We start from the raw sequence: 26,521 nt of genomic DNA, 5'->3' as shown, positions 1-26,521 counted from the left end.
GAACATTTGCTATACTTAAAAGTAAAAGCTACTGGAAAAATTCTCCTCTCTACATAGTTGGTTATTAATTAACGTCTTGATAAGACAACTTTATCTATACTTTTAATAGAGAAAAAAATCCTTTTTCAAATTCTAAATATTATCTGCAGTGAAAAAACTTTATCTACTTGACAATAAATTTTGCTATAACTTGACTGAAAACAGAGTAGTTTTTTTAGTGTTTTTAATCGTAAATGACACCTTACTTTAAAAGTCTTTTTCTACTTAAGATTAAAAATTATTGTTTATTTTCTACTCAAAATTATTAGTTCCCTACTAAGAGTCAGTAAGTTTCTACTAATAAATTAATTGTTTTCTACTAAAAATTAATAAAATCCTAAACATTCAATAGTAAAAAACTGATAATTTAGATTCAAACAATTAAAGCATACTCTATAGTTACTAAATATTGAATTAAAAAAAATAGAAAACTGTTTTCTACATAAAAAATATTGAAGTAGAAATTTCCACTCAAGACCCAAATGCCGTCTTGGTGAAACAGCTTTTTCTACTTAAAAAAATAAGTCCCCTTGTTAAACGAACCTCTTCTATACTCATGCATTAACAAGACAAGTCTATCAACTTACAAATAAATTCTCTACCACAAAAGAAATTTATTACCAAAATGCAAATTTAATCCCATGCAATAAAAAAAACTTAATCCACTTAAAAGTAAACTCTACAGTAAACTCTAAACTAAACTCAGAAAGTAATTTTTATTTCGAAAGAAAATATCCTATTTTCTCTCCTTAAAACATAATTTTCGAATATCGCTCCATATAACTTATATAATAATAAACAGCGAATACTGTATACTAATGAAAAAAAGAAGCTTATGCAAAAAAAAGTACGATTCGCATTTCTCAGCATCCCTCGAGAATGCACAACGAATTACAGAAAGTGCTGTCGTCGTGACACAAAAAAAGAAGTGCCCTTTAAAATTAAAAAGAAAAAAAATAGAACACAATTATGGATGAGAAATCATTTTTTTTTCTTCTCACGGGATTTACATCTAGAAAGAGAGAGGGAGAGAGAGAGAGAGACTTTGCACCTGATAGTAGAATCATGTTATCACCGAATACACATATATATACATAATCTCAAGCAAGAATACCACGTATAAGCATTGTTTTCACGTGCGCAAATTCTGATTCTCTAGTGTAAACGAGAAACAATGTTGAAACGGGTGGAAGTCCTGACAACTGTGGCATAAAAGTAGATCGTATTCTTTCCCGAGATTTCAAATCTTTTGTTACAATTTTTGCGCGCGCCTTTCATGATAATGTTTTTTTTTTTTTTGTTTTTTTGTTTTTGTAAAAAAAAAAGATCACGGTCATTCATAATACGAAGCTTCCATTAGAAAAGACACAAAACTCGAGTCGTAAATGAAATGGTTTTGCAACGTCAAGACGACGAAAATAAAACCGAATCCCGCGCTTTAAAAAGCTTCTCCTTTTTGTTGTATATATAAAAAAAAGGAAAGAAAAAAAATTGAATACCTCGGTCGGGAATAAAAGGCGGAAATAGAATTACATTTTCTTGCTTATGTTTTCTTTTTTCTTCTTCATGGAAAAAATTGTGTCAACGAATAATCGTTTTTCATCAAAATTGATATAATGGTTGCATTACTTTCTTTTGTTGTTGTTGGAGTAGAAATGGAAGTCGCGATAAAATGGAAAGAATGTTGCTTTGTATTTTTATGTTATTCAACTAATGGGAAAATTGGTTGCAATTAATAATATGGTTTTTGTACTGAAACTTGGGGATTAATTTCAAATTATTTTTGCTTGCTTTTAGAAAACAACTTTTTCTATTCAGAACAATATTCTTTCTTTGGGAAAATAACTTTTTTAAATTTAAAACAGAACCGTTGTTTTGGCAATATAACTTTACTACAGAAAATAAAATCGTTATTATTTCTATTTTTTCGACTTTTCTACTCAGAGCCCAAGTCTCGATTTGACAAAACAGTCTCCAAACGTTCCTCTCAACTAATTTTGCCTTTGTTGCTAAAAAAAATCCAAATAAATCACCTAACAAATTTCTCTAAACTTAAAAATCTATACCAATTTTAATAAAATTACGAACAAAAAAAGAAAACCAAAAAGAACAAAGACCTAAAGAATCCATTTTCCCTCAATCTCAAAAACAAAAGTCTCTGAGAAAATTCACAAGATTTTCTTTTGTCTTTTCCTCAAAAAAAAAAAAAAAATATCGCATACACAGAAGAAGAATGAGCAAAATGAGAAGTGGAATGGAAACTAAAAGAAAAGCTGGCGGAGGAGGGGTGGGATTGTTGGGGACGATTTTGATTTTAGAGACGTTGTACACGGGCACCCAACGACGTCGTGGGCTTTTGTTACGTTCGACGGTACTTCCTTTGTTTCTATTGTTTCTCAAACATGGTATATACAGGAGTCTGGGTAACGTTTCTGTACACAGTAGTTGAGTTCCTATGTTCTCTGTGATGTTCTGTTCCGTTAAGGCCATAGCGTCACATAGGTATTACGTTGGAGACGCAAGAGAGAGAGAAAGAGAGAGAGTTTCTGGTCTCGGTTCCGCTCGTCGCTAGATGCCAGACTTCTCGCTTTGTTTTCAGCGCTTCACAACAAGTGGTAATTAATTCTTGGGGAAACAATCGGTCCACGGAACTCGGTGCCTGTTTCCCACTACTATGGCCTCTCCTCCGTCCACCCCCTTAAAGTTATACACAAAATTCTCCACTCGCTCACACACACACAGAGAACTACAGTCAAGTTACCGAAAAATTTTGAAACTTATGTCTTTCTCTCTTTTTTGCAATTTTTTTTCCTCTTTTGCGATTTTTTTGTTTTCTTCAATTTTGTCTTTAGGAAATTTTTGTCTGTAAATTTGCTTCTCTGAATTTTTCTTCTTGAAATATTTTTTCTTCTGCAAATTCCTCTTCTTGAAATACTTTTTTGATGACAACTTTTCTTCATCAAATTTTTTTCTTCCTCCAATTAACCTTGTGCAAATATTTTTTTATCTGCAATTTTTTCGTCAGTACTGGAAAAAATATAATTTTTTGAATTTATAAGAAAATTCTGAATTTTGGTGTCTTTTTTTTTACACATAAAATATGAAACTGCAAAGAATTCAAATACAAACCCTTGAATTTTTTCTATTTCTGATAATAATTTCCTTTTTAATAATTTAATTCTTAAACAACTATCATAAAATTATTATACTTATAAATTATTTAATGAATAATTTTACTTCAAAATTTCAAAATTAATTGGATTTCAAAAGAGTTATTGCGTTTACAATCTTCATAAATAGATAAACTTCAAAGGTTTAAATTTGATATTTTAGAAAATATAAATTTTTAATGAATTTCAATAGAAATTTTAAGAACAACTGATTATAGAAATTCAATATTATTTTCAAAAGTGATAAACTTCTTCGGATAAATTCAATTATGTTCAAAAATTTTTAAAAATTCTCATTAAAATTTCAATTATCTTTATAAATAATAAAATTCTAGGCAAAATTTCAATTATTTTAAAAAATTTTCCGCATTTCAATTATTTATAATATTTACTATTTTAATAAAATTTTCCAAACGAATTCAATTATTCAATCAAAATATTAATGGAAATTTCACAGGAATTCAAACTTATCAATTTTTTATAAATTTCTTCGCACCAATTCAATTATTTTTAATTTTTTAATGAAGTTTCTCAAAGGAATTCAAATATATTCAGAAAATCAAAAAAAAAAAAATAGTTTTGAGAAATTCAATTATTTCAAAAAATTTAAATAAACTTCTTTTAAAAATTCTATTATTTAAAAAAATGTTGACAAAAATCTTTGCAAGATTTAGTTAATAAAATTGCAAATTTAATAAAATTTTCCTATACAATTAAATTATTTTCAATACAACTCTTCTTAAGAATTCAATTATTTTCACAAATAATACATTTTTTTATGTAAATTTAATTATTCAAAAAAATTTGAATAAAATTCTTCACAAGAGATCAATTATTTTTATAAATAATAATATTTGTCTCCGGAATTGAATTATTTTCACAAATAAAATTCTTCACAGGAATTCAATTCTTTAAAAAAATTTTTAATAAAATTCGTTGCAAGAATTAAATTATTTTCATAAATAATAAAACTTATCGCAGAATTTCAATTATATTTTGCACAATTTTAAATAAAATGATAGAAAATTGCATTTATTTTAAAAATTTTTTTAAAAATCGCCAAAAGAATTCAATTATTTAAAAAAAATGTTGATAAAATTCTTCATAAAAATTAAATTATTAATTAAATTTTTTATTTTTGTATTTAAACAATTGAATTCTCGAATAATTTACTAATAAAAATTGATTTGAAATTGAATTTTTGTTAAAATTTTATATAATAAATGAATATTAAAAGCATTATGGCGTGAATTTTTAGAAATAATTGAATTTTGAAAAGGGTTCACATTAAAGTCTTTGAAAATTTTAATTTATAGTTACAATATTCTCTGATGATATAAAATAATGATTTTATCACTCTGCCATCTTAAATTTATTATAAAACATAAAGAAATCGATGACTCCGAGTCGAAGACTCGGAGTGATCGATTTCTTCATGTTTTATAATATTATTCTCAAAAGTTAGTGAATTTCAGAAGATTTGAGTTTGAAAATCTTAATGATTAAATATTTATTTAAAAAAGAAATAATTGATGTTTTTGAATATTTTAACAATTAAAGAAATTCGTAAATAAATGTAATACAACATTTTTCTTTTAAATCTAATCATTTTTGGTGTGAATCAGAATAATTTTCAGGGTCAGGGAAAAAGTCAAAAATTTTTCTGGAAATCAGGAAAAAGTTAGGAAAAAATAAAATTAAATTTTTGTGGCAACCCTGATTTTTCTTTTTGGATTTTTTCTTCAGCTAATTATTATTCGTCTTCAAATATTTTCTTTTTGGCTTCCGCATTTTTTGTGCAGAATTTTTCTAGCTTGAATTTTTCTCCCGGAGATTTTCTTTCCGCACATTTTTTTTTTTTTTATAAATTTTTCCATTTGTTTCTTTATAAATTTTTCCTTTACAAATCTTTCTTTTCAAAAAAAAAAAAAAAGAAAAAGGAAAAAAAGAAAAAGAAAAAGTAAAAAAGAAAAAGCAGAATTAAAATTTACAGATCGGAAAAATAACTCACTACAAATGAAAAAATTTTCCCCTGCAGTAATTTCTTTCTTATTTCTCGTTCCCATTATCTCGGGAAGTATTAAAATGAATAAAAGTCAACTGAAGAGAGAGTGAGTAGAAAAGTGAATAGTGAGGATTTGTGAACAAGTGTTTTTTGTTCATTGTGAGAAAAGAATTATATATGAGGACAAAATACAAGTCTAATGAGAATTTCACTATAAATTAATGTCTTCATACATATGAAAGTACTTTTTTTAGCCTTCCTATGTCTCTCTGATCCCTTTTTCGTCTCTTGTCTGCTACTTAACCTCGTCACGACCCTTCTTTGTTTGCCCTTTGGGACCGCGTTACAGAACAAAAACCTGCCCACAATGGAAAAGAAGCGAGATACCTTCAAATATTTTGAATGCCTGAATCTGTAATTACTAAATGCCTTTGGCAATTTACGAGATTAAATCCCTCGAGAATATTTAACTTAATTGCAAACAAAATTTACATCACAATTTTCTTTCTACAAAAAAAACCAAGGGATTTATACAAACAAAAATTTCTCCATTTACCATTTTCTCAATAAACATTTTTCTGATTTTTGTGACAAAATTGCACTGTATTTTAAAAAATTTGTGACAGAATACAAAAGACACAAAGTAAATTTGATTTAAAGTACAAAGTTCTAAAACAATATTTTTATTCATTTTTTTGTATACGCGTGAACAAGAGAAGCTGCGCGGCAGTTTACACACGTTATTAAGGCTTCAAAGTGAGAAAGAAATTTTCCACTCGCGCTGTAATGACGTTCTATTGTTCCGCGAAAAACGTAAATAAAGACTGTACAGCATTTAAATAAAAGGGGGTAAAAAAAGAAGGAAAAAGAAAGGAAAAGAGACAGAGAAAGAGAAAGAAAAAAGTAAATAAAAAAGAAAAAAGGAAAGAAAGGAAAGAGAAAGGAAAGAAAGAAAAGAAAAAGGGAAGAAAGAAAAGAAAAAGGAAAGAAAGAAAATATTAGAAGGGAAAGAAAGAAAATAGAAGGGGAAGAAAGAAAAGAGTAAGAAAAGAAAGAAAAGTGAGAGGAAAGAATGAAAAGAAAACGGAAAGAAAAAAAAGAAAAAGGAAAGAAAAAAGAAACAGGAAAGAAAAAGAAAAAAAAAGAAAGAAAAAAGACAGAAAAGAAAAATTAAAGAGTTGTTTTCCCTACAAAAATCCCTCTTTTATATTTCCGCACACATTGTACACAAAAAAAAGAATACACTCATACACACACAGACATAAATTTTCCTCTTTTAATTATTCAGATCATATTCTTTATTTTTAATTTTAATTTTTCATTTTTGTGCGCAGGCGCTGAATGGAAACTGTTATCCGAAGACGACAAGCGACCTTTTATCGACGAGGCAAAGAGGTTACGAGCCATGCACATGAAGGAGCATCCGGATTACAAGTATCGACCCAGAAGAAAGCCAAAGACTCTCAGGAAAGAAGGCTACCCCTACAGCATCCCCTATCCCAGTGTGCCAATGGATGCACTCAGAGCCGGTGAGTCTTTTCAAAACCAAAATAAAAAAAAAATGATATTAATATCGTTTATATATACATCCTGTATAAAACTTGTTTTCTTTTTTTGTTGCCGCGCTGTAATTTTTTTTTTTTTTTCTGTACACACGCATAAGAGACACTCGAAAGTCCTTTTCTCAAAATAAAAAGTACTAAAGAGTTGAACAGATTCAAGAAGTGCGTATATACTATAGAAGAAATAGGTACAAATCGTCCCTTTGAGTAGAACTTTGAAAAAAAAACGGGTCATAATTTTTCAAGAGCGTATATTATAAACCCGTTTGAAAGAGCCGAAAATTTTTCGAATCAATTATAAGTTTATATATGGGAGTAAAAGAAACCAGTTTTTGTAATTTAATAATTGGTGGTTACTTTTAAATAATTTGACAATCACTATTTAGAAAATTAGCCCTTCGACACACTTTTCACTATTTTTTTTTTTATAAAAATGCAGAAATGGGGATTTTTGATTAGTGGTAAAAATTATTAGACTATTTATTGGATTTACAGTTTTATTAGAGAGAATTTTTAGAATTTTTAACTATAGGTTTGAAAATAATTTTGATTTTAAAATAACGCGAAATTTTATTTAACGAAAATTTTATTCAACGAAATTTATACTCGATGAAAATTTTATTTATAACGAAACTTTTACTTAAAGCAAATTTTACTTGTTGAAAATTGTATTTAACAAAATTTTTACGTAAAGAAAATTCTATTTAACGAAATTTTTACTGAATTAAAATTTTACTTAAAGAAAATTCTATTTAACAAAATTTTTACTATGAATTAAAATTATACTTAAAAAAAAATTCTATTTAACGAAATTTAAATTAAATTTAAAATAATTTAAATTTAAGGGGATGTTAAAGACAAAGCGATTTTTACATGGCATATTTTTTTATCTAAATTAGTTGTATGCTTTTTAAATTAAATGGTAAAAACAATAATTATCTTAAAAATTTATTAGTAAAAATTTAAATAGTTAAATTTATAAATAGTAACTATAGATATTAGTAAAATTTAACAATTCAACAATTTGTACAATTCAACTAGTTTACAGTAAAATTTAACTAGTTTACAGTAAAATTTAACTGGTTTACAGAGAATTTCACTAGATTATAGTAAAATTAAACTACTTCATATAGTAAAATTTTTAACTAGTTGGTAGTAAAATTTAACTACTTTATAGTACAGTAAAATTTTCATCTAGTTGGTAGTAAAATTTAACTACTTTATAGTACAGTAAAATTGAACTGGTTTACAGAGAATTTTAACTATTAAAATACTTTATATAGTACAATTTGTAACTAGTTGGTAGTAAAATTTAACTACTATATAGTAAAATTTAATTAGTCCACAAAAATTTAACTAATTGATAGTAAAGTTAAAGAAGCTTACAGTAAAATTCAATCAACTTGTAGTAAAGGTTAACTATAATTTATTGTAAAATATAAGAAGTTCTAAGTAAAATTTAACTAATTTATAGTAAAATCTAATTTTTAACTACTAATCTTTAACTAAATGAATGTAAAATTAAACTATTTTTTAGTGGACTTGAACTAGTTCATAGTGAAATTTAACCAGATTATAGTATAAAATTTTACTAATTCATAGTAAAATCTAAAGAATTAATAGTTTAAATTTAACTAATTAATAATAAAATTTAATTATTTGCACGCAGACTATAATTTATAGTAAAATCCAATTAGATACTCGTAAAATTCGATTGATTTTTAGTAAAATCATATCAGCTACTAGTAAAATAACTAATTGGTATAAAAAATTTAAATTAGCTTGTAATAAAATTCAACTAAATTATAGTAAAATTTTAATAATTTATAGTAAAATCGAAATAATTTAATGTACAAATTTAAATAACTGATTGTAAAGTTAAATTAGTTTTTCGTAAAATTCTAATTGACAATTAATAGTAAAATCTAAGTATTTTCTCGTAAAGTTTAACTAATTTATAGTAAAATTTAACTAGTTTATAGTAAAATTTGAATAATTAAACTGGCTTCTATAGTAGAACGTAACTAGTTTATAGTAAAATGTAATTAACTTTTGTAGTAAAATCGAAAAATTTCCTAGTAAAATATAAGAGGTTGTTAGTAAAGATAATAAAGTTTATAATAATATTTTAATTACTAATTTATAGTAAAATCTAAATATTTCCTAGAATAGTTTAATTACTTGATAGTAAAATTTTAATTTATTTATCGTAAAATTTGAATCATTTCTAGTGGAATTTTACTAATTGATAGTAATTAATTTACAGTAAAATTCTAATTACTATTTCTTTTATGGTTTTAATTTATTTTTCAATTCTAATTACTAATTTGTTATTTATAGTAAAATCTAAATACTTTATAGTCAAATTTAACTAATTAATATATTCAATTTACATTAGTTTGATTCTCAAAATTTCGCTTTTGTGGGACTTTCTCCCCAAATTGTAAATTACTTTTAGAAAGTGTAATACTCATTTTCTTTCCGCATAGTAAAATATGATTCGATTAGATTTCTCTTAAATAAAGGGATTTTCAATTAAAAATTCCAATAAATAAAAATTGACTCACCTAATATTTTGTTTAGTAAAATTTTTGATAACTAAAAAATCGAGAATTGCAAATAAGCAGTTGAAATGAAAACTTTAAATGAAAATTCTATCGACTAAAATTCTCTGAAATAAATATTGTGGCTAATAATATTTTAAGGAATATTGCTGTGCCTCTTTTTCAGTTTTTTCCTTTCTAACTAATAATGATCTGAAATTGAGATTTGTAAATTTTATAAAAAATTGTCCAAATTTATTAATTGAAAATATCCCTTTTTGTTGTGTTTTGATAGTTTTGATATTATTTTAAGACAGTTGATATTATTTTCATAATATTGATACTATTGATACTATCGTGATACTTTTGATAATCTCTCAAATTTTCCATATTGTTAAATGTCTTAAATCGAAAAAAAAAATTTGGAAATACTACGAAACCAAAAAAATCCAATTTTAATTGCAAAAAAAATCCTCAACAATAGAAAACAATGAAACTTTTTTTGGAATTTCCTTTTGTAACCTCGGATTTGAGTTTGACAGAGATATAAAAGTATCTATATATAATATAAAGAACCCTTTTTGGAAAAAAAAATACGACGAGGATTATAAGCCTGACTAACGAGTAAAACCTGAACTATCTCAAACGAACAACGGACACGGGAAACGTTCGTTTGCAGAAGCGAAATGCTTTGATATTCATATTGGACGGCATTTCACACAACCAGATTCTTTCTCAGTGTGGTAGTTAAATTCTCTCTCTTTCTCTCTCTCTCTCTCTTTTTCTCTATGTTCGGACATTTCAAACTTTTATAGATGACAGTCTCTCCCGTGCCATTCTTCATCATATATATATATATATAAAAAAGGACATAAAAAAATCACATTAAATTTCATTACACTTTTATTTCTTCATTTCCTAAACATACAATCATCGTTGGAAATTATCTCTGTCTTAGAAAATTTTCCATTCAATTAAAATATTCCGAGAATTTATTATGATAACACAGAAAGAATGTCACCTTTTCAAAATATTTTTGTATTACTCGAAAATCGAAAATAATCAAGTATGGCACGTGTTGCATTTTTTTGTTTATTTGTAAATAAAGTCTCCCCATTTCAAAATATCAACAACATGACAAAAACGTTATCTAATTTTCCTGAAAGACAATTGAAAAGAAATTTATTACTGTTGTATTATTATTGCCATTTGGTAAATCTGTAATTTATCGATAAATTCCACATATTATAACTACACTTTCATCGGACTAGAAGTAATTCATAGAATGGCAAAATGGATAAACGTGGGCGATTGCATAAATCGAGTTGAGATTAATGATCATATAATGTGATTTGAAAACGTGAGGGAAATTGATTATTTCTTGCGCTCACAAACATTGTCGATATATATACACCTACGAAAAGCGGTAATAAATTTCAGGTTTATTATTTTCCAAAATCGCGTACAAACTAGAAACTACTGCGACTCAATTACATTCTAACAAGCATTTCAATATATTCACATAAATTTTATTTTATCACTCACTCTACTTTTTTTTCCCCTCCACTTTTTTATCTTCCTTGAAATTTTATATACATTTTAATCCCAACTTTTATCTTTTCACGTGAATTTTATTTCATCTCGCAAAACATATACTTTACAATATTGAATTACATTTTTATGTGATTTCAATTTACTTGAAATTTATTTCCATTATGTCGAGAAAGGAAAAAAGAAAAAAATAATTTTAGAAAATACGCAGGAATATTCCGATATTTTTGCAGTAAATTGCAAAATGTATGTCATACGATCAAAGTATCCAAAGTTTTTAATTAATTTTTAATTGAAAGAAAAAAAAAGGAAGTTACGTGACTACTTGTATTTTATTCACAATTATAAAAGCAATAAAATGGGGACAAAAGCAAGAGAAGTAGTGGATACAAAATAATTCTATTAAGACAATTCGATAAATAATGAGCTTCCAGACAAGTTTATGCTTGCGTGCATGCAACCGATGAATCTCCGCGAGCAACTCGACGAAGATAATTTCCTAGACGATTTATCTCGACCCTCCACAACATCAGAACACATTTTGATCCTAAAATAACGCCATTTGCATACATATATAGTATATACGCAAATCTGAATTATATTTAAATTTAATAAATTTCACAATTCCTACGGGTTTCTCGTGTTTATTTAAAAAAAGAAAAAAAATTGGGAATTTTTTTTTCCGCCTCAAAAGTTGAATCAACAAATTAATTGACAGTCAGAGATTGGAAATAATTTACGATTTAATGCAAATATATGCGCATTTTTTATAATACCCCTCTTTTTCAATAAATAATAATAATAAATAAATCCCTATTGGAGAAATGATGGGTTCATAGGAAAAAAATTAATATTTATACAAGTTTGGTCTCTAAATTTTTTGAATTTGTCATCGTTTTTGTAACTAATTCAATATAGAGAAAAATCTCGTTTTGTGATTTAATAATTATTTTTTACTTCTTAGAATTTGTACTATTAAATAATAATTCAGTTTTTTTAATAATTACGTACTTTACTTCTTTCTTTATTAATTATTTCCATTTGCTCTGTAAATTTTAATTTTGTAAAGTAATTTAATTTTAATTATCAAAACATTATTTTGATACAAATCAGTCGAATATTCATTTTTAAACTGGTAAAATAAAAAATTGCTTCATAATTTATAAATAAAAATTTGCATAGTTGATAGTAAACGTTTTACTATAAATTAGTTGCTATCAATTAGTAAAATTTCACAAGAAATGATTCAAATTTTACGATATATAATTTAAAATTTTACTAATAAATAATTAAACTATACTATAGGAAATATTCAGATTTTACTATAAATTAGTAATTAGAATATTATTACAAACTTTATTATCTTTACTAACAACCTTTTATATAACTAGGAAATTTTTTGATTTTACTATAAGTTAATTAAATTTTACTATAAACTAGTTACGTTTTACTGTAGAAGCAAGTTTAGTTTTACTATAGTAAATTGATATATATCAATTAGTCAAATTTTACAAGTAACTAATCAGATTTTACCACAAATTAGTCAAATTTCACAAAAAATTATTCAAATTTTACTATAAACTAGTTAAACTTTACTATCAATTAGTTAAACTTTACTAGGAAATACTTGTATTTTACTATTAATTGGCAATTAGAATTTTACGAGAAACTAATTGAACTTTACAATCAGTTACTTAAATTTGTACATTAAATTATTTCGATTTTACTATAAAGTAGTTAAATTTTACTATAATTTAGTTGAATTTTATTATAAGCTAATTTAAATTTATTATATTAATTATTGAAATTTTGCTAGTAGCTGATATAGTTTTACTATAAATTATTCAAATTTTACGAGTAAGTAATTGCATTGTACTATAAATTAGTCAAATTTTACGCGCAACTGATTAGGTTTTATTATTAATTACTTAAATTTTCCTTGTAATTAGATTTTACTATATAAATATATATATAGATTTTACTATAGATTTACTATTTATTTTACTATAGATTTTACTATTTTACTATATACTATATTTTACTATTTTACTATTTTACTATATTTTACTATACTTTAGATTTTACTATAAATTAGTAAAATTTTATACACTATAATCTGGTTGAATTTCACTATGAACTAGTTCAAGTTCACTAAAAAATAGTTTAATTTTACTTTCGTTTAGTTGAATACTAGTAGTTAAAAATTAGATTTTACTATAAATTAGTTAAATTTTACTATAAGAACTTTTTATATTTTACTAAAAATTAGTTAAACTTTACTACAAGTTTATTGAATTTTAGGTACTATAAGCTTCTTTAACTTTACTATCAATTAGTTAAATTTTTGTGGACTAATTAAATTTTACTATAAACTTACAAAGTAGTTAAATTTTACTACCAACTAGTTAAAAAGTTTACTATATATAAAAATACTTATATTTTACTATCAATTGTCAATTAGAATTTTAGGGGAAACTAATTTAACTTTAAAATCAGTTACTAAAAATTTGTACATTAAATTATTTCGATTTTACTATAAATTAGTTAAATTTTACTATAATTTAGTTGAATTTTATTAGAAGCTAATTTAAATTTATTAAATCAATTAGTTACTTTACTAGTAGCTGATATGATTTTACTATAAATCAATCGAATTTCACGAGTATCCAATTGGAATTTACTATATAAATTAGTCAATGTTTTTATTAAATTTTATTAAATATTATTCTGGATTGTTTGATATTAAAGTATGAGTTGTCGAGAAATGTGATTTTTTTACAATTTTGACAATTTCGTGTTTTTTCTTTTTGGCTTTTTTTTCTAAAATTTCATGCGACTTTTTTCCGACTTTTTGGAAATTTTATGCGACTTTTCGTGAATTTTGTTGTGATTTTGTTTATGAATGCGACTAAAGCAACTTTTTTTGAGTCTTAAAGACGATCCGAGCCCTGAAAATTTAAATACCTCGCATATAATAAAATTTAAGTTATCTCCACCAAAAAAAAACTCTGTTATTGATTCCAGTTAATTAAAAAATTTTACTAATTAAAATTTAGAGAGAGAGAGAGAGAGATAGAGGATAAAAATGCACCCTCCATCTCCCCCCTCCACCCCAGGGGATTATTTTGATTTCTTTATTATAAACACTTGATTATAATAGAAATAACTTTGGCGAGGCCGGAAAAAGAGTTCGTTTTGGTTTATCGGTTTTGACAGAGGTCTATTGAAAACGTTAATAGCAGCCAAGCCCCTGAAAGTGAGATTCAAGTTTACGTAAGCCAGAATGAAGTGAAAACAATGAAAACAATAGACATGGAACGTCAAACAAAATCTATGTAAACTAAAAGGGGACTGACAACGTTGTACAAAACTAGAACGATTCATCCAACATCTGTTCACGTAATCCCAACATGTTAGACAAATCCGTAATAGATAAGGTGCGTCCACGATTCGACAGATGCACTCTCACTCACTCACTCACTTTTTTCACTCTTTAGTTTCAAATTTTTAATAATTTAAAAATTTTAATTTAATTTTTAATTTTTAATATCCAAATAAAGAAGAAAAAAATAAAAACTAGAAACTATTATCTTGCCCAGCAGGAAAATTATAACAAAAAGAAAAATTGTAGATAAACCATAACACACCCAATTAAAAAAAAAATCATTAAAATACGATCACTTTTCATAATTTCTGCAATGGTCCATTCACACAATTTTTTATAATGAGAGACGCGGTAATCGAAAAGATTCGATAATTTGACACGTCAACTAATACTGATCATTTGCAACATGAATTTTTGAATAGTCAATATTTTATTTTTGCAAGTCGACGTTCACACAATAAGCTAACGAGGGGTCCATCAGCCTTTTCTCGCAGCATGCTCATTGACATGCCTTCAAACACTAAAAGGCACGACCTTGCGTGTGAGTGTATGTAATTATATTGTACACGATTTCTGAACTTTCGATCCTTGACGACCATAAATCTTGGAGACCTCAACGCCAATCATCTCATTCTTTTCGCCTCTCTCCCTCCCTCCTTCTCCATATACTTCAATCAAATAAATTGCCAACAAAGCGTGAGGAAATTCGAATATGAATAAAAAATAAATATTCTCACATTAAACAAAGTGATACAAAATATTTTATAGTTCAATACTAAACTATTTTCTATTTTTCAATAAAATTTTTTTAATTCACAGTTTTTCTAAGGGTATCAAAATTAATTTTTTTTTTACTGTAAAGAATTAAATTTTACTAGTATTTTAGTAATAAGTATTTACAAATTTCTTTCAAATCTTTCGAAAACGCCAATGAAATTCTTCGCATAAATTCAATTATGTTCAAAAATTTTTTAAAAATTCTCATTAAAATTTTAATTATCTTTATGAATAATAGAATTCTCAGAAATTCTCAGAAATTCAATTATTTTCAAAAAAATTTAATAAAATTCTTGGCAAAATTTCAATTATTTTCAAAAATTTTCCTCATTTCAATTATTTATAATATCTATTATTTTAATAAAATTTTCCTAAAGAATTCAATTATTTAAACAAAATATTATTTAAAATTTAACAAGAATTCAATCATTTATCAATTTTTTATAAAATTCTTCGCACCAATTCAATTATTTTTAATTTTTTAATGAAGTTTCTCGAAGAAATTCAATTATATTCAAAGAATTGAAAAAAATAGTTCTGAGAAATTCAATTATTTCGAAAAATTTAAATAAAAATCTTTTAAAAATTCTATTATTTAAAAAAATGTTGACAAAATTCTTTACAAGATTTATTTAACAAAATTGTAATTTTAATAAAAAATTTCCTATATAATTAAATTATTTTCAAAACAATTCTTCTTAAGAATTCAATTATTTAAAAAAAATTTAATAAAATTCTTCGCAAGAAATCAATCATCTTCATAAATAATAAAACCTTTCTCGAGAATTTAATTATTTGAAAAAGTTTTGATAAAATTCTTTATGAATTTGAAAAATTATAATACAATTATTTTCATAAAATGTAACATTTTTCCTGGGAATACAATTATTGTCAAAAATGTTTGTAAAAATCTTCAAAATAGTACAATTATTTTCGTTAGAAATAATTCTTTGAAGCAATTCAATTATGTAAAAAATGTTAATAAAATTCTTCCAAAGAATTCATTTGTTTTCAAAAATAAACATTTTTACAGGAATTAAATTATTTACAAAAAAAATAAATAAAATTCTTCGTCATATTTCAATTATTTTCAATTTTTTAATGAAATTTTACCATGGAATTTAATTATTCTCATAAATAATTCTTCTCCGAAAATCAATTATTTTAAAAAAATTTTAATAAAATTCTTGTCAACATTTCAATTATCTTTACAAATATCGAAATTCTTCTGCAAAATTCAATTACTTTTAAAAATTTTTTTATAAAAATCTGATTAAAATTTCAATTATCTTTTTAAATAATAAAATTCTTCTCTGAAATTCAATTATTTTCAATTTTTTCTAAATTTCTCGTCAAAATTATCATTATTTTCATATATAATAAAATTCATCATGGAAATTTAATTACTTTCAAAAGTTCTAATAAAATTCTTTGCAAAATTCCATTTTCTTCAAAAGTAAGAAAATTCTTCGCAGAAATTCAATTATTTTCCAACAATTTTTTTTAATTCTCCTCAAAATTTCAATTATAAATATAAATATCAAAATTTTTCTGCAAAATTTAATTACTTTTAAAATTTTTTTTTTAAATCTGTTCAAAATTTCAAATATCTTTATAAATAATAAAATTCTTCTCTGAAATTCAATTATTTGCAAAGAATTTTAATAAAATTCTTGTCAAAATTTCAAAATTGTCAAATCAAAATTCTTCTACAAAATTCAATTACTTTTAAAAATTGTTTAAAAAATCTGTTCAAAATTTCAATTATCTTTATAAATAATTAAATTCTTCTCTGAAATTCAATTATTTGCAAAGAATTTAAAAAAAATTCTTGTCAAAATTTCAATTATCTTTATAAATAATAAAATTCATCCTAAAAATTCAATTTGTTTTTACATTTCTCATCAAAATTTTAATTATCTTCATAAATAATAAAATTCATCTAGGAAATTTAATTATTTTCAAAAGTCCTGTTAAGATGCTTTGCAAAATTCAATTATTTTCAAAAGTAAGAAAATTCTTCGCAGGAATTCAATTATTTTCAAAATTTTTTTTTGAAAATTCTCCTCACAATTTCAATTATCTTTATAAATATCAAAATTCTTTTGCAAAATTCAATTACTTTTAAAAATTTGTTAAAAATTTCAATTATTTTTATAAATAATAAAATTTTTCTCTAAAATTCAATTATTTGCAAACAATTTTAATAAAATTCGTGTCAATATTTCAATTACCTTTATAAATAATAAAATTCATTCTAGAAATTCAATTATTTTCAATTTTTTAAATTTATCGTGAAAATTTATCATTATCTTCAAAAGTATAAAAATTGTTCGCAGAAATTCAATTATTTTTTAAAAAAAATTTTTTTTTAATTCTCCTCAAAATTTCAATTATTTTTGTAAGTAGCAAAATTTTTCTACAAAATTCAATTACTTATACTAATGTTTTATAAATTTCTTCCCAATAATTAAATTATTTTTATAAAAAGGAATTAAAAAACATCTTTTTTATAAAGTCTTATAATATAAAATAAGAATTTTATCACTCGGTCATGTTTTATAACAATAACAATTTTTTATAAGTTGTGTAATTTTAAAATGGTTTAAATTTGAATCTTTTGAAGAATTTATATTTTCTGTGGAAAAATAATAATAATGATGAAAAATTAATGAGAAATAATTATTTTTGTTGCAGGAATGGCTGGAGGAATGGGTCAACCAGGAATGAGTTCGTATTATGGACCAGCCGCATATGGTTCTCTTTCAGCGGCCAGTATGGCAGCCGCTGCGGCTGCAGCAGCACAACAATCAGCTGCAGCAATGTCTGGACTCGGAGCGCCATCGCAGGTGAGTTTTCATAAAAAATTATTCACCAATTTTTTTTCTATTCTAAATATAATCACCCATAGTAAAATAAAGAATGTAAAAATTACTATGTAGTTTACTAAAAAGTCAACTCATTAATTTTTTAACTAAGCAGTCGACAAAGTAATTAATTTACTAAGCAGCAAACTATTAAGTTTGTTAATGAGTTAATGGATTAATTAGTATACTAATTATTCAATCAAGTGATTTCTTCACTGAACAGTTTAATTTGAATCCCTTTTATTTAAATTATCTTTTTATTTAGTGAACTTTTTTTAATTCTATTTGTTTTTTTTTTTCGTCAACTTATTTATACTCTTAACTAATAATTTTAAATTAGCAAAAAAGACAATAGAAAAAATGAGAATAAAAAAAAAGATAATGAGAAATTTATATAATATTCGTATTCAAGAATATTACTGTACTCTGTATACATCCAACGGGAAATAAATAGCTCTATATTTGTGTTTTTGTCTTTTTGCAAAAGACAAAATGACTCAGTAACAGACATCCTTTATTTTACACATGAAAGAAAGCCAGATATGTATAATTATCTGTGTGTCATCATCACGTATAGTTCACGAACAAAACGCACTTCGTCCGATACATCACAACAGGTTCCGCACATTTCCGCTCTAGCTTTGTCTCCTCTGATACATTTATCAACTCAATGATAATTTCATAAAACAAAATCATTAGAAAAAAGCCTCATATACCTAAATTAGGTATGTAAACATAAAACATAAAAATTTAGTAAAACAAAAATTCTCCAACATAAATAGTAAAATAAAAATTCTCTAACATGAAAATTTGATAAAACAAAAATTCTCCAACATAAAAATTTGGTAAAACAAAAATTCTCCAACATGAAAGTTTACTAAAATAAAAATTCTCTAACATAAAAATTTGGTAAAACAAAAATTCTCCAACATGAAAGTTTACTAAAATAAAAATTCTCTAACATAAAAATTTAGTAAAACAAAAATTCTGTAACATAAAAAAGTGTCAAAATAAAAATTCCTTTCCATAATAATGCGGCTAAATGTACAAATAATTTCGGTCAAATAACAATTCCAAACCCAAATCACCGACTATTGAATATTATTAAAAAAAAATACGCATTGTCCCTTATTTTCGTCCCTTCTCCTGATAAATTTATCAGCACTTGAAAAATTGCTCCTAAGAATAAGAGAATCGACATTTTTTCTTAAGAAAAAAATAATAAAAAGAACAAAGCAGGTTGAGAGACATTTATTTTATATTCTCAGTCTGAAGCGAGACTGTTGTCCTTTATTGTTCGCATATGTGGCGTGACATATATTTAAAGGCGCGAGAAAAATTCCATGCATCTGGCATCATCGGTTTCCGAAACAAAACTTAATTAACGGACAACTCGACCTGGCAGTCGAGAGAGAGAGAGAGAGAGAGACGGGGGGGGGGGAGAAAACTACAATGGAATCACCCCAGCCTGCTGCGTTTTCGTCTACAAAGCACGTATACACTTCGTTGTGTGTTGGTCCCAGAGAATGCACATTTTGCTTTTCATCCCAAGAGTTGCATGTTTTTGCATACCCAGGCGCGAAAGACCAATGCTGACGATGGATTGAAGATTTATTGAGCCTTGAACGCCCAGTCTGGGTAACCCAGTGTTGAAGCAGTCTTTATACCACTGTCACTCAATGTTGATTCAGCATTGGACACCAATGTTCGTTCCATGCTCGATTCAAGACTCGGTCAATCTTCGTGAGTGAAGCTCGAACATCTGATCTTAATTCAAGCCTGAATCAATCTTGACAGTTTATTTATTGACGTGTGCACTTAAAAATATTAAATATAAATATTTATAAATTAATTAATATTAAAATATTTTTTATGATAATTTTGTATACTATTTAAAAATTATTATTATTATTAAGATATCAAGTGGTAAATAAATATTAATATTTATTTAGTGTATAATATTTATATTAATTATTAATTTATTAATAATAATAATAATAATAATAATAATAATAATAATAATAATAATTATTATTATTATATTATTTATTATTAGATATTATTAATTATATAAGATTCATATAAATAAAGTTAAATTATATATTTTTTTTTCTTGCTCAGTGTCAAATTATTGTTTTCAAAGTCCAAGAGTTTCGTTTGTCTGAAAAATTTTCAGTAAAAAAATGTTCATTAGTGTGTAATAAATATTTATGCCTAGTAGTTGTACACTAGGATCAACTGTTTAGTAAATATTATCAAAAAACTATTTTTTGTCAAACGCGTGCGACTAAATGCAAATAACCTTGAGACTTTAGCATTGCCAACTCAAGAGTTGAGTTGGTAATGCTGGAGTTTCAAGGTTATTTGTGTTTAGCTGCGCGTGTTTGCTAAAAAATATTTTTTTGATAATATTTACTAAACAGTTAATCCTAGTGTAAAAACTACTAAGCATAAATATTTATCACTACCTAATGAACATTTTTTTCACTAATAATTTTTCAGATAAACAGTCATAATTTTTCAAAGATAAATATCTTTGAAAATAATAATTTGACACTGTACAAGAAAAAAAATAATATATATAATTTAACTTATAAAATTATCATAAAAAATATTTTAATATTAAATAATTTATAAATATTTATATTTAATATTGTTCAGTGCACACGGTAATAAAGAAAGTGAATACTGTATCAAGACTGACCGAGTCTTGAATCGAGCATGGGACGAACATTGGTGTCCCATGCTCAACAAATATTGAGTGACGCGCCGTATATACGGCGCTGGCATTGAAATAGGAGATTAGGCGAGGTGCCTTCCAGCCTTCTGTGGCCGAGCGGTTTAAATGCGTGCGTTGAGAACTTCCGGTATGCGTTAGGGGCGCGGGGTACGTGAGTTTCGATCCCACATGCGAGCGAATATTTTTCATTCTTTGTTTTAAGCGTTTATATATAATAATAAACTTGTGTGTTGTGTTGTGAATAAAAAATGTGAATATGTTTGTAAATAATATTAAAAAGTCTGCTGAAAAATCGAGAAAAAAATGTACCGATTAACAGAAAAATTGTTTTCTTTTACTAAAATTATTTTTTTAATATTACTATTTCAAATGACATTTACTGTTAGTAATATATTATTTATATGAAAATAATATAATTATTATAATAGTAACTTAATGCCATTAAATTAACAAACGCATATAATATGAATAAAAATAATAACAATAATATTCATTACTATTATAATAATAATTATTATTATTATTAATATTATATACAATTCATATATTCGTATTATATTGAATGGGCGCGAGAGACGCGTAAATTTGGGAACAGTGGAAGCAGCCTTGTTTCAGTCCTGCATTAGGGTTCCGCAGCATTGATTGAACATTGAACGCGAATCTTCAACAAGGACTGGAGCGTCAGTCTTAAATAAGTGTTACATTATAGCTAGAAACAACCTTCGTTCCGCCGTCCCACCAAGGCTTGATCAATGTTGACCAAGCCTCAACGAAGGTTCCGTAAAGCCTGAATCCACCGTCAGTTCTCACCTGGGTATATGTACATCTGGTGAAGAAGAAAAATCTTCTCTTTCTAAATTTTGAATATTTTCTTTTTCCTTTTCACTATTTCCGAAACATAATGTCGCACTACTTGAGAATTTTGAGAATTTTCTCCGGTTCTATTCACTATTATTATTCGTAGGTATATATTTTTCTAAAGTCAACAAAAAATTCTATACATTTTCACTATACAATAATTCACTGAAAAAAAAAAATTTATTCTATTCAAGTAAATATTTAATTGATAATAGACAAGTAATCGATTATTGGAATAAAATGAATTTTTTTTTAGTGTTCAATAGAATTTCTGAATTTATCAACTGACCTACCATCTAACGGTGACCTTGATGTTCGCAGGTGGATATTAGAAAATTCTACTAGAATTCAATTATTTAAATACAAATAAAATGCAAATAAATAATTTATTCAAATAATTGAATGTTTCTAATTCAATTCCCATAAAGAATAGTTATCAACAAATTTTCAAATAATTGAATTCTATCAACGAATTTTAATAAAATTTTTTAAGAATAATTACATTTTTCGAGAAATTTGATTAAAATTTATTGTATTAAAAATAATTGAAATTCTGCGATGAGTTTTATTATTTATGAAAATAATTGAATCCGTAAGAAGAATTTTATTACTTTTGAATAATATTTAATTTTTGCGAAGAATATTATTACTCTTGAAAATAATTGAATTTCTGCAATAATTTGTAACTTTTACAAAATTGAATTTTTTTTTCGGGTTTTTAACTAAACATTTTATATACATACAATATTTTTAATTATTTTTGAAAAAGTTCTTTAAGAATTTACAAATATTCATTTGTTTACAATTCAATTTTACAAAATTTCAATTGTTCGTAAATTCTTCAATTAAATATTTATTAGAAAGTAAAAACTTTAAATAATTTCAAGAAAAAAATCAGTAATTAAAGTTTCTCAAAAAAATTAAATCCACTGAATTGTTAGTTAAAAATATGAAAAATTCAAATTTTCAAAGATTTTAATCTGAAACCTTTTTAAAATTCAATAATTTCTTAAAAATTTACGCTCTAATGCTTTTAAAATTGAATTATAATCTAAAATTTTAACTGAAATCCATTTTTAAATCAATGTTTATAAGAAAATTCTATTAAAATTCAATTATTTAAATACAAAAATAACAATTTATTGAATAATTGCATGTTTCTTAAAATTGAATTCTCATAAAGAATTTAATGTATAAATTTTTAAATAACTGAATTCTTTTCACTAACTTTAATAAAATTTTTTTAAAAATTTTCGAGGAATTCGATTAAAATTGTATTTAAATACAAAAATAAATCATTTATTAAATAATTGAATATTTCTTAAAATTAAATTTTTATAAAGAATTTTATCAAAAATTTTTAAAAATAATTCAATCGGCGAATTTAAAAAAAAATTTAAGAATAAATGCAATTTTCTATCATTTTATTTAAAATTGCACAAAAAATAATTGAAATTCTGAGATAAGTTTTGTTATTTATGAAAATAATTGAATTCCTGAGAAAAATATTATTATTTATAGAAATAATTAATTTCTTGTGAAGAATGTTATTCAAATTTTTTTAAATAATTGAATTCCCATAAAAAATATATTATTTGTGAAAATAATTGAATTCTCAAGAAGAATTGTATTGAAAATAATTGAATTATATGGAAATATTTTATTAAAGTTGCAATTTTATTAACTAAATCTTGTAAAGAATTTTGTCAACATTTTTTTAAATAATAGAATTTTTAAAAGAAGTTTATTTAAATTTTTCCAAATAATTGAATATCTCAGAACTATTTTCTGTAATGTTCTGAATATATTTGAATTCCTTCGAGAAACTTCATTTAAAAATTAAAAATAATTGAATTGGTGCGAAGAAATTTATAAAAAATTGATAAGTAATTGAATTCCTGTGAAATTTGTATTAATATTTTGTTTAAATAATTGAATTCTTTTGAAAAATTATATTAGAATAGTAGATATTATAAATATTGAAATGAGAAAAATTTTTGAAAATAATTGATATTTTGACAAGAATTTTATTAAATTTTTTTTTTTTTGAAAATTATTGAATTTCGAAGAAGAATTTTATTATTTATAAAGATAATTGAAATTTTTAATATTTTTGTGAGAATTTTTGAACATAATTGAATTTCTGCGAAGAATTTTATTACTTTTGAAAATAATTGAATTTATGCAATCATTTATTGTAATTCATTTTTAAATTCTTCATCCTTTATTTTCAATTCCACTACATAGTGGAATAAACAAAAAAGAATTGGAGAAAATTTTCAAAGTTGAGATACATCTCAACTTTGAAAATATCCTCCAATTCTTTTTTTGTTTATCATTTTAATTATTCTCCGTCTTTTATTGTACACATTTTTTTTGCCATGGCTTCGGAGAAAAATCAAAAACCACAAATTAAATTCGCAGCAGTTGCAAATTCCAAAAGACAGGGTCAAGATTTTGGAGTAGTAGTAGTAGTAGTTGTAGGAGCGAGGAATAATCAATTGGCAGAGAGAAGAGAACGATGACCGAAGGAGGCTAAGACTTGTGTAAATCATCGTGGACAAAGCCGCTTAACGATCCGACAAAGGGGTTTCGCGGCCTCGCCACGAATTATAGAATTAGGAATAACGCGTCGTGTCGTTTTGTTGTTTCTGTATCGAAATTTATGGGAATTGGCACCTTTATATCTCCGATCGTTGATGCAGAATTTTTTTTGTTTGCAATTTTTTTTTTTTCATTTTCTCTTATTGAGCGTCAGACCGCGACCGGAGATTCGCTACTCTCTCTCTGTCTCTCAATTTCTTTCTCTATTTCTCTCTATCTCTCAATTGCTCTCCCTATCACTCTCTATCTTTCAATTTTTTTCTCTATTTCTCTCTATTTCCTATATTCTGTCTCTTTTTCTTACTTTTTTTCTTTATCTCTCAATTTCTTTCTCTATTTCCTATATTCTCTCTTTTTCTCTCTTTTTTTCTTATTGTCTCTTTTTCTTAATTTCTCTCTCTATCTTTCAATTTCTTTCTCTATTTTCCAATTTCTGTCTCTTTCTCTTAATTTCTCTCAATTCCTCTCTCTCTCTAGTTTTCTCCCTTTCTTTCTATTTTTTCTCTCTTTATATAGAGAAATAAAGCTCTTTATCTCCGTTTCTCTATAAAGAGATAAAGATCTCTCTTCTCTGTCTTTCTTTATAGAGAGAGATTTTTTCTCAAACTAAATCTTCGCGTATATTATAGTGCGAATAATAATAGAGAGAAATCGAGAGATAGAGAGAGAGACAGAAAAAGAGAAAGAGCGAGACTCAGAAGCTTAGAATCGACCTCGGTTTATAATTAACTGCGTGACCAACAGAGTTCGGTAGCCGACGGATTCGCAGCATGGGGCAAGTTAATTATCGCGATAAAAGGTCTGCAGGTGTTGCCCGGAAATCTCCCTCTCTCTCTCTCCATTATTTGGTATCGTTTTCTTCTCGATAGGTGCGTACTTGTCTTTTATCTCCCCCCCTCTCTCTTTCTCTTTGGATCAGTAAAATAGTCGATGATCCATTTAAGAAAAAAAATTTTGATTAAACTTTAAACCCTGGGTGCGTGACACCCAGAGACACCCAGGGGCTTTAAAGTGTCTTCTGAATATTGAAATCGGTCAAACATTTCAAAAAACAAAAGCTAAGTTTAAGTATGGACAGAACGGACAGAATACGATGATTATTATAATTAATCAATAATTAATTGTTCATTTATTTTTTGTTAATTTAAATTTTTGATTTCTATTGTTCCAGGTCGTGAGCTCCATGGACGCAATGAAGTACTCAATGGAGGCGGACAAATATCGAGCCTACATGCCACCCAGTACACTTGCAATGAGCATGTACTCGGATCCAAAATATTTGGACTCGAGTCCAAAGTCATATCTCGATCGTAGTTATTTGGATTCGGCGAAAGCATATTTTGAACAATCGAAATTGTACATGGATCAGAAGCCAAGTATCTCTGAATATAACCGTCCAAGTTATGAGCCGAATAAAATTTACGATGAATCGAGTCCTGGCGGTGGTGGTGGCGGTGGATCAATGAGTAGATCACCCGCGGCCGATTCGCCCGATAATAATAAGCACGCGAACGACGGAAGAACGGATCAGGGTTCATCGAGTGCAAGTTCAACGTCAAATTCATCGGCCGCGAGTCCCGGCGCTAATAGTCTGCCTGCCTATTATCCGGGACCAGTTCAAGCCGGTGGATTATTGGCACCGCAAATGGGACAGTACGCCGGCTATCAAACATCGCCAGCGCCTGGAAATGAATTCCGTCGGCCATTAACCGTCATCTTCTGACCCGATAGAGTCTAGCTTTAATCTCTTTTTTTTTTGGCAGAAAAAGAAAAACATTGTCGTCGTCGTCGTCATCATCATTATTTGGTGTATTAATTTTCAAGTATTATATTATACGCCTAGCCAATTTACGGGCTTCCGCTTTTTTGGTCTTGAAATTATTCTTTAGTTTTCGGTTTTAAAAAAAAATTCTACGTTTTTTGTTACCAGTTATTTTGGTATTTTCGTTGTTTTTTGTTACTTTTGGTATAGAAAATTCTTTTTTCTGACATTTTTTCACCATGCTGAGAATTTTTGCTTTGAAGGAATATTTTGAAGACAAAAGAACACCGTCTGGGATATAAGAGTCAAGGGGAAAAAAACTGGTTCGTAAAAAATTATATTTTCGTAAAGATGAAGAAATATTTATTTCATTTTTATGCGAAAGGTAAAAAACGAAATCGAAAAATTAATAATTTTTCAAACCGAATAGATTTCGTTTTTAACTTATTATTTATTTTCTGCCAATACTTCGCATGAGGATATACTTTCCGAACTGATGCAAGTGGTGAAAATTTATTCAATATTTAATTCTTTAATTTTCTATATTAAAATATATTTATATTATTAAATAATAAAAAATTCATTAATATTGGAGAATTTCTTTTTATGATTTAATTGACTAATGTCAAAATAAAAATTACTTGTAGGAAATTTTTGT

General features: G+C 25.7%; 1 protein-coding gene across 1 annotated transcript in view; it reads left to right on the top strand.

The window, feature by feature from the left end:
• Positions 1-25,893, top strand: part of LOC122501265 (transcription factor Sox-19b-like) — a 51,182-nt gene extending 25,289 nt beyond the window's left edge. Inside the window, exons 3-5 of the mRNA XM_043610599.1 lie at positions 6,549-6,743; positions 17,730-17,881; positions 25,273-25,893. Coding sequence (XP_043466534.1) covers positions 6,549-6,743; positions 17,730-17,881; positions 25,273-25,824 — 899 coding nt within the window. The 3' untranslated portion in view covers positions 25,825-25,893. The remainder of the gene's footprint in view (positions 1-6,548; positions 6,744-17,729; positions 17,882-25,272) is intronic.
• Positions 25,894-26,521: the final 628 nt, after the last annotated feature.

The sequence above is a fragment of the Leptopilina heterotoma genome, unplaced genomic scaffold (assembly GCF_015476425.1).
Source record: "Leptopilina heterotoma isolate Lh14 unplaced genomic scaffold, ASM1547642v1 Lhet_206, whole genome shotgun sequence".
Classification (NCBI taxonomy): domain Eukaryota; kingdom Metazoa; phylum Arthropoda; class Insecta; order Hymenoptera; family Figitidae; genus Leptopilina; species Leptopilina heterotoma.
The sequence above is the reverse complement of the archived record's forward strand: the minus strand, read 5'-3'. Positions and strand labels throughout refer to the sequence as shown.